Below are 12,585 nucleotides of genomic sequence, written 5' to 3' on the forward strand. Positions count from 1 at the left end.
CCAGGCGTGAACTAGAGTAAGGGGCAACATCCCACTCCTCCTGCAGAAATCACATCTTTGTACCTAGCAGCTAGACAGCCAAGTACAGAGCACACCAGTGCTAGCCAACCCCTTCTGCATCCCCCATAAAAGCTTGGTACCACAGAACTTAATGATGTTTTTTACAGCTTTGCTTTTCCCACAAAATGGGTCATCCTTCTGTTTCCATTTATGTTTTCATGGAGGCAAGGAGAGGGGCAGAGAGGGTTGCATCTGCTCTTACAGGGTGAAGTGGAATTACTGTATAACCCTGAAATAAAGAGTGGTCTTGAGAAGACCACGTGATGTGATGAGTGCAAAGGAAAGGTGGAGGAAGTGGAGGAAATCCTAGCTACTTGTTCACATAAAGGAGTTCCATGAATCAGGACATCTGTAACTTGTGAAGGACACGGCTCAGTAAAATACCTCGAGTAGTTTTGCAGCGTTAGCTCCCCTTGTATTGCTAAGCAGAAAGTCCTGGGAAAAGAGATGTCCAATCGAGAGCAAAATGAGTTTTTTGCACAGCGACCTCCTCTGCGTCCTACAGACAGCAAACACGGCCCACACTTGCAAATCTGTCACTTCCCTCGTAGCCCCCTTTCTGTGCGGTATGGCCTTAAGAAGGGCCTCAGGGTCTCTGAAGCTGCATTTCTTTTTATAGGTGAAACATGAAACATAGGCGATATCCCATGGGCAGAGCCTGTTTGTAATTTCAGATTGTACATTCCTCCTGCTCCCCATGAGCAAAGTCCTCGCAGCCTCTTTTCATCATCTCGGCATCGCTTTTTTTAATAATAAACATGCCTGACCTCTTTCCTCCGTATTTTTTCCCTCACATTAAGGACGGACACACTGAGTCACAGTTTCAGATTTAGTGTGCTCAAGGCAGATGAAAGGGGATGCCCTTAGTCCTCAGTTTTGGTTTAAGAAATTAATGGCCATTGCAGATGGATTGTTCATGCCGTGACATTTTACTGTGCTATTGCAACAACATGTGAACATCTTGTGCGGAGCCCAGCTAAAGATGAGAGATGTGTTTTGTCTTTCCTGCTTCCTTCTTACCCTCTCTAATGCCCATTCCTCAGAGTTGTTTGAAAACTGTTTTCTCTGTCATGCAGTTGCTATCCCACTTTGCTTAACGGTCAGCGATAAAGGTTTGTTCCTGCCTTTTGCTACGCTCAGGAAACTCTTTTCTTATAGTAGTCATTTCTTAATGTCCAAGTATTTCTTCGAAAACAGTATTTCAACGGCCACTTATACTGTCTGGGTAGAAAACTGCTTAATAAAAAAAAAATAATCTTTTTTTTGACCCTCAACATAGGTGATAAAGACAAGGAGTTTTCAGAGCAAACCTCTCACTTTCAAGAAAAACTATTTTCCTGCTGTCTTCTGGCAGGAGCCAGAATTAGAGTAGATTTCAGCGTTTTAAGCCTTGGACTAGATAAAATAAGTAGAAAATTCAGAGAAGAAGAGAGAAATCTGGCAATGGCTGGAAATGAGCTGGGTCATACAGTAGTTTTTTTGCCATCTCTATTGTATCTAATACTTGGGGTTCATCCGAACTGAAGCTGTGTAAATAGCTGATTGTTTCCATTTGCTTGCATTGCCAAAAAAAAAAAGATAGATGGAAAATAGTTTAGATGAAGCAAAATGTTGGTTATTTGACTCAAATTAAAATATTTTAGGTTAAAAACCAAATGAGTAAAATTAATTCAACTTTTTCTAAGAGCAACATTTCAATTTTGCTATATGAAAGATTTGTTTTGAAGATGGTTCAGTGAAATGTTCTGGGAACATTTACCAAAACATTTAAGCAAATTTAGCATGAATCCATGAAATGTTTCCATCGCTGAATCTGCATAGTTCTTAATTATTTTTCTTCTGAAAAAGTCGTCTCCAAAAAGTCTTTCCTAACTCAAGCCTTAACCATTCGCAATTTCATTATCCCCTGCATGCTAGTGAAGTAGTTAGAATTATTTCAACTCTCTGATAACAAGTGGGTGGTTTTTTCTTGAGTAGAAGTAGACTTCCTCTGTCATCTCTGCAGACTTTGGCTCTGTCACAGGAGTCCATAAGTCTTCCGTGTGGACTATGTTTAAACATACAGCGCTCTGCTCTTGTATGCCTTGTTCGCTTACTAGGAAACCAAGTTTAGAGGCATGTGCCGTGCATGGGACAGAGTTCCTCTAACAGTTATTTCTGCTGGGTCTTGTCAGTGTACCAAGTTTTTGTAGTCGTTCCTTCTTTGGCTTCCCAAGTAGAATTTTCCTTTCTCTGCCCCATCATTGACTCATCCTTTGTTTAAGTAAATCACTAAATAAATGAGGTTGGAAGGGACATCAAGAGGTCATCTGGTCCAACAACCTGCTCACAGCAGGGCTAAGAGGTAATGCGAGATAGCCCACCGCTCCTAAGAAAACCTTCAGGGATACTTATTTTCTACCCAGGGAGTCAGAATCTGTTAGGATGGTTCAAAGAGGGGAAAGAAAGACAGCTTGGCTAGGAAATATTGTCAATGATGGTGTGCTCAAAGATGGGATCCCCATCCCAATGAACATCAGCCTACCCCTCCCGGGGAATCTCAGCCCAGATATTGGCAGTGAGATGGTGCTAAAGCATAACTGGAAGTTACTCTTGTTTTCTTATGGAAGAGGATTGATCTTTGGTGCCAGCACTAGGATACGCTCACAGAAACCCTGAGTATTGTTTTCTTTTCTATAGAGCCTTATGAGAGAAAAGGTCCATTCATCGAAAACAAAACTAGCTCTTCTGCTCAGCTGAATTTTAACACTTCACCACCTTCACGGTTGCTGTTAGCCAGAGGAATGAAGTCTCTCTTCTTGCAGCTTCTACAGAAACACAATGCTTGGGAATTCATATTTTTCTCTCCTGCAGTTTCATTTCTCACTTTAGAATCAATGTTGGGAAATACATACTTTGTTCAGGATTGTTGTTACAGCTAATATGATCTACAGTTTGCCAGCGGTTCAGTTTTGAATGGAGCTAGTGATGAGACTTTTGCTGTACAATGCACCGTCTAGCATCTACCTGGGCGTTTTGGCCGTTGCTGTTGCCTATTTTAACTCTCTGGTGATGTGTATCCAGGGTGATCAGGGACGAGCAGGTGTTCCAGGAGATATCGGCTTCCAAGGAGACAAGGTAATTGTTTTTCTTTTCTCCATCATTTTTTTTTCCCCTTACATAGTAGTATGTGTGGCCACCAGCTTTCTCATTTCATCTTAAGCCATGATGAGCTGGAACTAGCTGCATCCTGCTGTCAGGTTCCCCTGCTCGCGTAGTTCTCATTCGCGGCATGCTATGCCTTTCTAAAATTCATGTCAGTATACGGATTTTGTTGTTACTCATAATAAAAGCAGTTCTACTAGGGACTTTCTATAAAAGGGGCCATACCTTCATGCAGAAATTGGAAGTGATGGATGGGATTGATGGGGATGGGTGTGAATGTGTGTGGTCCAGCGTCTGCAGACTCGGAGATTTTGTCTGCTCAGCGCAGCAACTTAAACCCTGACCCAGTGAAACACTTAACACCGTGCATAACTTCTAAGCAAATGACTTGTCCCCTGTGACTACAATATGATACTGACTTCAGCTGACTAATGCTGTACTTAGCACTGCACTGGGGCCTACATGGCTCTGAGCCACAACTAACGGCAACAGCTCATGTGTTCTTCGGGGCTAAATTCAGCCCCGGCTTTAGCAGAAACATCTCACTGACATTAGTGCAACTGTCCCAGCTCCTTGCAGGCTGAGTTTAGCCCTTAGAAAGTGCTTCTCTCTCTGCTGCAGAAACTGGAGCTGGAGCCTGGGGAATTGGTATTTTTTGATGTTTCATTGTGTTTTTCTGAAAAAATGTGTCTCTCCCTCTCAGGGCAGCCAGGGTTTGCCTGGGGTCCCTGGGGCACGAGGGAAAGCAGGCCCCCTGGTAAGTAACCAAGCGTCCTCTGCTTCCTCATCTCCCTTTCTAAAGGTTCAGTGCCCAGCTGGAAAGACAGCTTGGCAGGGGTGTGCTATTCTAAACAGGAAAACCAATAGCCAGGAGCCAGCTCACTTTTCTCCATGTTTTTCTGATTTCTGCAGGGAAAAGTCGGTGACAAAGGTCCAGTCGGGTTTCCAGGACCACCCGGCCCTGAGGTATGTCCCACCACCTCCTTCTCACATCTTTCCTTTCTTCGGTAACTTCTGCAGCATCCTTTCTTCAGCAAACCCAGACGATAACACCTCTCTCCCTTCTCGTTTTGCCTCTGCAGCAGTAGTTATTTGATGTCTGCAGCTTGCCACCCCACTGAGAATCAGCTCTCTGATAAACACCCATGTGGCATTTGAGAGACTGTTAGAGGTGCTGATCTCCTTTCCCCACTGGAAGTTTTTAGCTCTCAAGCCGTGTACGGACAGGACCACATAGGGTTTTGATTAGGAGGCATATGCATATAGCTGTTGCTAATTAACACGGAAAGCAAGAGCCAAACACTGCCTCCCACGTGGGCACCCAGCCCGACGGAGGGAAGGGACGGCTGCCACCGCTACGGCTCACCATGACACCTGAGCTCTGATATATTTACCAACCCACAACTGGTGTGTTCTGGAGTCAGAGCCTTGGCTAACGATGGGCAGATGGATTGCTTTAGGACGATGGCACATCAGGGCTCTAGAAATGCCAAGGCAGAAAGAGCTTTGCTGTGTTGTAGGATTTGCTGTTATTTAATGAATTGAGGTCCACTTTTGTTCAAAGTGGGAGATGGGGCAAACTGTCCATCTTATACCTTCTGACCACGCTGCACTCAGATTTCCTGATCTCCAACTGCCATTCCAAGCCTTTTTCTTCCCAATCTTCCCGTGCAAGTCCTATATGTAACAGCTTGTTCTGTTCTTGTTCAGAAAGGTCAGTCCCCAAAGATTGTCTCTAACCTGGCAAGACCCCCAGACTGTCTCCCAGCCACTGGCCAGACTCTGTGGACACTGGTCTTTCTACTCGCCATGTTGTTCTCTGGCGCTTGAAGTTGTTCTTCAACTGCTTTTGCGGGGCAGAACACTCATTTCTTGAATCTTGCATCTCACTTTCCAGCTACCCTCCTCTTTTCAGTGTAGGGCTTCACTTCTCTGCTAGGGTATGATGGTACTTGAGTGGTGATGAGGTAGAGAGGATCAAGATGGGTTCATGACCCATTCTGCATCTTATGGTTTCCTGTTTTTTCCTTCCACTTTTTGTCATAGATATCATGGAGGGTTTTTTTCAGTTTTTCCCCCACAAAATACCATTTCAAGTAGAAAAAGACCCTTACTGCCATTACCAAAAAAATTGTCACAGTGATACCTTAAATGTAGAATCAGCTTCCCCCAGCACATTGTCATTTTTCTTCTTCATAAGCAACCAGACAACGTCTGTAAGATGCTAGAGAGCCACTTCCAGCACAACTCATGGTCTGTTTCCCCTTCATCAGTGTCCCGGTATTTTGCTGGGTCTGGAAGGGCTCTCGGTTGAGTGCTGCCACTTAGCAATCGTTCCTCTTTGTTGCTATTGGAAATAACCACAGATTCCTTTGTTTCCTCAGCAAAGGGCTGGTGGGTGGAAAGGAGTCGCTGCCTGGCTGAAGGCGGCAGCTAATGAGCGTGTCAGCACCTTTCCTAATTCCTCGCCTGCTTCCCTTTGTGGCCGAGGCGTGCAGTTCGTTTCTCGGAGCAGTGAGATTATGCACTGAGTCATAAAGTTTAATTAAGATCCAAGCTGCCATTTTTAGCTGTGTGATGACAGGGAGGCCCTCACAGCAATAAATCTTCTAAGAAGATGGACCTAAAGGGAACTGCTGGGAAAGGCTGCTCTTGAATCAAATTGATAGCGCTGCTCGCGTTGTCTTGTTTCATTCCCTCTAGAAGCCGCGTGGTGGCCCACATACGGACATTGCCAGCACGTAACAAATGTCTCGGCCCTTAGCCTTTAATTAAAACTCTCACAGAGGCTGTCCTCTGAAGCTGGCTGCAAAAGTCCACCTATGCACCCTGACTATTTCTCATTTTCTTCAGGGCTTCCCAGGTGACATTGGCCCTCCAGGAGAAAATGGTCCTGAAGGCCTGAAGGTGAGTGGAGCAGAGATTGAAGCTCTGTGGGGGGTGGGAAGCAGCCAGGGAAAACGAAGTAGTGGGAAGGGGGGAGAGAAAAAGCCCTGGAGATTCCTAAAGATTGTCCTGGCCAGCGTTTCAGCTTGGTCTGTTTGGCTTGAGGTCCCTCCAAGTGTGGGGTTTTCTTTTTTCAATTTTTTTTCTGTAATAAAATTGACATTGGATGATGTCCCGTGGCTGTGAAAGAGACTTTCTCATTTTAATTGCCCTTCTGAGCTTATGTTTCTATTTTCTGAGTATCTTTTCCTTTGGCTCTTTCTCAGGGAAAGCCAGGAGCACGAGGTTTACCTGGGCCGAGAGGGCTGCCTGGACAAGAGGTGAGTGTCCTCAGACCAAAAGCAGATTGGATTTAAAGAATGGTGTTGAATTTTGAAGATTAATGCATGCTGAAATGGTGCCTGCGACTTGAAATCCTCTGGTCCCTCTGAATCTGGAAGCAAATATTTGTATTCAGTGATGAGAGACCTGCAGAAGAGGAGCTTCCGCTAAGTTGCAGTCCTGTGATCTTTGCTTCCAGTCACTGCCGGCATCTGCTGACCCTAAACTCTGCGTTGGCTTTTCTTTTAAAGTCTGTTCCCCCACACCCACACCCACCCAGAACGGGTGGTAATGCCCTTTTCCCTGCACATCCCCTTGCACAGGCATGCCCTGACCTGGCTTTTGCTTTCTGCTCCTTTTAAGTGTGTTTTCTTTCAAGTGTGAGACCTGCAGACTCCACTCTCTCACACGGGGCAATATCCTTATGTAAAAAGAGCACATAAACTGAAATTGCTGATCTGCAAAGATTCGTTTGCCCCAACATCTCAGAGCTTGCAGCTTTCACTTACCACTTCGTGTGAAAACTTGAAGCTTCATTCCGCTCACAGGCACTAAAAAGGGACAATTGTCATTGATTTAATTGTCCTGGAGCTGCAAATACTTTCTAGCACCAGCAGAGAAGGCCTGAGTGCCCTCTGTTTATCTTGTTGCAACTCCAGTGACTTCAGTGTAGTTTCTTCTCATTTAAGCCAGTGTAAGCTGTTTGTCCAGAGTCATGAGACATTGTGCAAATAATACTCAGTTGCATGCATGGGCAGGAGCTTGGTCTAATAGCACTAATAATTCTTAACTTTTTCTGGGAATTCTTTTGCTTGCTCTCTAAATGGGATTAATGCAAATTAGCTCATTTATTTGCACTGAAATAGGAAAAAAAAATATTCTGGGCAATTTACAAAGGGAATCGAAGCTCTGCATTCCAGGTTCAGGCAGGCATGACCAAGCTGCCTTCAATTTACTCTAGTTAGTGAGTGTAAAAGTAAGACTGAAGACATGGACATGGACTTTGACATAAGCAGTGCTGAAGGACTTTGAATGTGCACCAGACCACACCACTGTGCCTTTACTGCCGCTGTTACCCGAGGCGGTAGGTCAAGGCTGTGGATTACATCTTCTTTAGAAATGTGGCATGTTGTGGGTGGTTTGTCTGAGCCCATTGAGCTGGGTTCCTGACTTCCAGTCCCATCTTCAGCCCGCCAGCTCGTGCCACTTCATTACCACGGCTGACCACCTAAATGAGAACAGCCAGAACTGTGGCTGCCAAGGGCGCTTTTAATTTCTCTCTTGGCAGTTGGTTTTAGACACTTGAGATAATTTTTGTGAAGCTTAATTGAAGGTCTCCTGGGAACTGTAGATCTGATCCTATCACTTTAGAAATTGGTGTAGAGCCAAGGGAGAGGACCGAGTCCAATTGCTGTGTGAGATTTTGAGATAGCTCCATCCTGCAGCATGTGTAGTCCCATTTGAAAGCAAAAGGGAAACCTTCATACGGTTGCCAAATGGTTCTGTGGGAAATTTTGCAACACCCTTTTGTGGGGCAAAAAAAAAAAGAAAGAAAGAAAGAAAAAGAGTAGAGAGCACTACAGCATTCGTATCCCTGCCAAATCAAATGAAGCGGAGTCATGTGAGCATGTCCAGGGTACCCTATGGGCCAAATCCAGCTCATGATAGGCCAAATCAACTGGTGTTGACTTTGGTCACATTTTGGATGGCAGGACTTTACTGGCAGGACTTGACTTTAGATTTTTTTTCCTGAGATGGGGAAGGGAGATGAGAAACCTCAGAGATGCTGAGCTGCCTGCTCTAAGATTCAGAAGGACTCGGTTGTTAAAATGTGACAGCTGAGCACACAGCCTGTGTTTAACTGCTGCTCATACTGCAGACCTTTCATTCTTGCTGCATGGTGAGTCCAAATTTTGTCACTGCTTTGCCTTTTATTTTAATTTCTTTTCACCTCAGGGAGATGAAGGACCCTTAGGACCACCAGGAGTCCCTGGTCCAGAGGTAGGTTTCAGTCATTTACTCAGTTGCTACCAGCTCTGTTGACCTTGCAATGGAATTGTAGTTAAATTAGCATAAAGCTTCAAGCCTCCTGGTTTGGAAAGTGATCTGCCCTTCTAAGAAATATTGTATTGTCTGGGGCTTGGTCCAATTGCTTGATCCCAGATGGCTGAAAGTCAAAGCAGTGTCTTGCACAGGGTGTTGAGTGGGACTCTAATTTTATAACTTGCTTAAAGTCTCAGGCCTTGAAAAACCCTCTAATGTTTAAACAGTTCATCTTCAAGATAAAGCACGTTGACTGGAAACCATCTCTGTAACCAGCCCTGATGTTTCTTCCTTGATTTATAGTATTTTTCAATGAGTAGAAGGAAAAGCAAGAAAAAGGACCTGACAGTGAAACAGAGTCCTTTTTGACTTCTGCATCACTCTGAACACAGTGATGTATCACAGAAACACAGTCAGAAGAAGGAAGAAACATATTACCATATCTGTGAGCTTGCCAGCTCAGGATTTTTTAATGTTTATGTACATAATTGTCATTGCAGGAGAGTAACGTATCTTGAAAATTGGTAACTGTGCTAAAGCTTCTAGGAGGATCAGAAAATAAATGTATTATCTTGCATTTCCTCAACTATTCTGCTAGACTCTTTTATTCCTTTCTGGAGCAACATAAGAAATCCAGTTACTCCAGAGCCTGGGACACACCATAAGTGTTCTTCTAGCCAAAGCGAAGGCTCAACATGAACCTTTTGGTCTGCAGGTTTATTTCTGCTTTTCTGAGCTGTAGCTGTGAATGTCAGCCTGGCTTCCCCCACTGTAGGGACAGTCCTACTCCCAAATCCTCTCTGGATGCCAGGGATGCAGCCCATAAGAAGCTTATATGGCCGAGTCTCTGCCAACACTAGGAAAGTACCATCTTTGAATGCTCAGCTCAGGCTGCTGGTGTCCTTGCTGGCATTGCTACAAGAAAATTGCTGGAAGTAGAATAAATCCAGCTGAATGCAGCACATAATAAACTAAAGGGCAGCAACAAAGCCCTTGGCTTGGTTATTTATAGTCCATGCATAGTGTTTCTGATAGTGATGTTTAAGTAATGGGATCAAGCTGGAGGGTCAGAAATCGGCTGAAACTTGGAGTAGCTGTCTAGGCATGTTCCCCATGGATCAAACCTGGTGTCGCTTGAGACACGGAGCTTTCCTCTTGTGTTGCCTTGGCCTCAGTAAGGACTGCTACATCTCTAGCACCCTGAATTCATTGCTTGTGAGCTGCACCATATAGGTTCACAGACACACTGCTGTGACCAAGGGCAGCTGCAAGCTTTTTATGTTTATTGTTCTTCCATGTATTTCAGGGTCGATCTGGCCGGAAGGGATTTCCAGGAAGACCCGGTCCCGATGGTCCAAAGGTAAGGAAGGGGTTTGTTCATGATCAGAGAAGCAGTGGGTAGAACGGAGGAAAGAAAGAGGGAAGTATCTTTTCTCAACTTTACCATGCTCCAAGCCTAGGGTATTCATTCCAGAGAAGACAAGGGGAACTGAGGATTTCTCTTTTTCTCTGAATTTTGGGGTCTCTGCTTCTGCTTGGTTTCTTCAGCAAAAAGAACGATGGTGCATTTTTAAGCCATGTGCTTTATTATAAACAAGTGTGTTCCTCCTTTGATATTAACCAACCCCCCCTCCATCATCTCATCTTATTTTCCATTGCTCCTCCACGTTTTTGTTCTAAAACAATGCACATCATTCCTATCTTTGCTGCCTAATTAGCAGCAGGAGCCATCCCAGGGCAGTCCACTCCACAAACCCACACTCAAAAGGGAAGAGAAAACCCAAAAAACCAACCTCTTCAAACAGTAAATAGCAAAAATGTGGTCTGGCAGCACATCTGGAGTATCTGCCTACTGAGAAAATACAGCTGCCGTCACCCGGAGACAATACTGGTTAGCGGTGAGTCTGGCTTCTGGATGGCCTGTCCAGGGGCACTCCACTGGCCTTCAAGTGCTGCCACGGCTGCCCTTATCCCTGGTGGGTTTGAAATTATTCTGCTCTTCCCGCTTTTCTCTTCACCCCTCATTTTTCTCATTCTCTGAATTTCTCTCATCCTGCACTGTGATTTAGCTCATGTGTGTTCTTTCTGTGGTTTTCGTGTGGATGCTCCGTGTGACAGTAACGTGCCTATGCTTGAGATTTCGCAAGAGCAGAATCAGGGTGCGGCATTGCCTGGGAATATTTGGGTTGTCTTTTATTCTTGTGACACTTCCACCAGCAGGTGACTTTTCTGGATCCCTTCTCCTCTGTCATTCAGGAACTACACCTTCCCATGGTGTCCACACTCTTGCTTTCCCTAGGTGCTCCTCAAATCCTTTGGTTAATCATGGTCCTTTCCTACTCTCTTCCTGCTGCTGATGTGTTTCTGTCATCTTCTGTCTGTTTTACTTGGGTCAGAAACACCCCAACTTCAGGAACATCCCTGATGAGAACTCATGCCTTATTGAACATGGGGATAAAGCAACCAGGACTAGGCTATGCTACAGGAAAGCAGGCATTTTATGTTTCAGTGTCTGAGTTTGGTTTTGTGAAGGTTATTTTACCACAGCAGGACCAGCTGCTTTTGGGGCATTTCTCTCCAGAACAGTGAGTCTTTGCTCCATGTTTATGTCAGCTGTGTTTCTTGCTTTGGATTATCTTTCAAGTCACAGTGGGTTTTGTTACATGTTGTTTCTTGCAGTTTTTCCACGATTCACACACAGCAGCCCAAATCATGGGTGAACAAAGAATCATGTTGTACTGAGGGTCTGACTGGCAGCACCAAGTAACCTGTGTGCCTTGTCTCTCCTTGTCCTGCAGGGTGAGCCAGGAAACAGTGGCCGACCAGGGAAAGTTGGTGAGGAGGTAAACTCTTTGTTTTCCTTGTCTGTTTGATGATCTCCTGTGTACAATGTCTCTTGGATGACCAGGGTGCAGGCAGAGGACAGTGGCCAGGGGCTTCTGGCCACCTCAAACCTGTCCATAGTCCTGGTGCTCCAGCTGGGGTGCTCTTAGTCTGGCTGAAGCTCTTGGTGAACAGCACTGACAGTGACCATGGTGTCTGTTTTAAACTGGAGGTTTTTCCATAGGTAGAGTGCTCTGATAAAGTCACAGTTCAGGTGGATGTGCTGTCGGTACTGGCAGCAGTACAGCATATATGACCGCTGTGCTTCTCAAGGAGGCAAAGCCATGGTCAGGAAAAAGATTATGAATTTCTGTGTATTCCTCTTATCCCTAAAAGGGCAATTTCCAGGCTTTGCCTATGTAGGTTTTAAGGGTAGAATCCTCGTGCTTTGGGTGCTGTGCTGCTTTGACTCCCACTGGATTTTTTTGGGAGCAAAGGAGACAGCAGCTGAAGAAACCAGGCCTTGGGGGAGAGGCACTGAGCCATGTTTCGCTGCACCGCAAGAGAGAACATTCTGCTGGGGTAGCAGGGGGCATGCATCATCCCTGTAGGCTTCAGGGGAACCACAGTCATTAAGGAAAAAGAAACAATTGTTCCCATGTCTCTGTGATTGAAACCAACCAACTTGTCCACCACCAACCCTGAAATTGCAGCCACAGAGCCTCCAACATGTTCTGTGCGTTCATACATGACCACACCAAGCTGGCTGCAGCAGCCGGCCCTGGCAAAGAGGGTGTCTCTTCTCAGCACAGCTGTCCTTCCCAGCACTTTCCCTCCCGAATGGTCAGCAAGTTTGCTCTGGTTTAGCTCGTCAGCCTCGCTGGCTCTTCCTTCCCCTGTTATGCAACAGCTGGGGGTCGCTTCTTCCATGGGTTTCTGACCAAGCAAGTCCAAAAAACCGAGGTGGATCCTCTTCAGTACCAGCAATCTGATGAGTCTCAGTATATATCAAGGATAGTTATTTCTATTTGGAAATTGGAGCCGTTTCTATATTGTGGTTAATAATTTACTCCATAAAGAGCAACAACTGAAGAAGCAAAGTTGTTCCACACATCTGAGTTCTAGTTGCAGCTTTATCAGATTCTGCACAATCTCAGGCAACACCTTCCAGTGCTCTGTGCCTCAGTTTCCCCTTCTGTGGAAGGCGTGAGACAGCTGTGAACAGTGCTTAGGACAATGCCTCCTGTT

General features: G+C 45.2%; 1 protein-coding gene across 1 annotated transcript in view; it reads left to right on the forward strand.

The window, feature by feature from the left end:
* COL27A1 (collagen type XXVII alpha 1 chain) overlaps positions 1 to 12,585 on the forward strand; it is a 161,881-nt gene that overhangs the window by 80,573 nt on the left and 68,723 nt on the right. The window contains exons 17-24 of the mRNA XM_076355186.1: positions 3,124 to 3,177; positions 3,908 to 3,961; positions 4,117 to 4,170; positions 6,058 to 6,111; positions 6,417 to 6,470; positions 8,428 to 8,472; positions 9,821 to 9,874; positions 11,313 to 11,357. Coding sequence (XP_076211301.1) covers positions 3,124 to 3,177; positions 3,908 to 3,961; positions 4,117 to 4,170; positions 6,058 to 6,111; positions 6,417 to 6,470; positions 8,428 to 8,472; positions 9,821 to 9,874; positions 11,313 to 11,357 — 414 coding nt within the window. The remainder of the gene's footprint in view (positions 1 to 3,123; positions 3,178 to 3,907; positions 3,962 to 4,116; positions 4,171 to 6,057; positions 6,112 to 6,416; positions 6,471 to 8,427; positions 8,473 to 9,820; positions 9,875 to 11,312; positions 11,358 to 12,585) is intronic.

Source organism: Aptenodytes patagonicus, chromosome 18 (assembly GCF_965638725.1).
Source record: "Aptenodytes patagonicus chromosome 18, bAptPat1.pri.cur, whole genome shotgun sequence".
Classification (NCBI taxonomy): Eukaryota; Metazoa; Chordata; class Aves; order Sphenisciformes; family Spheniscidae; genus Aptenodytes; species Aptenodytes patagonicus.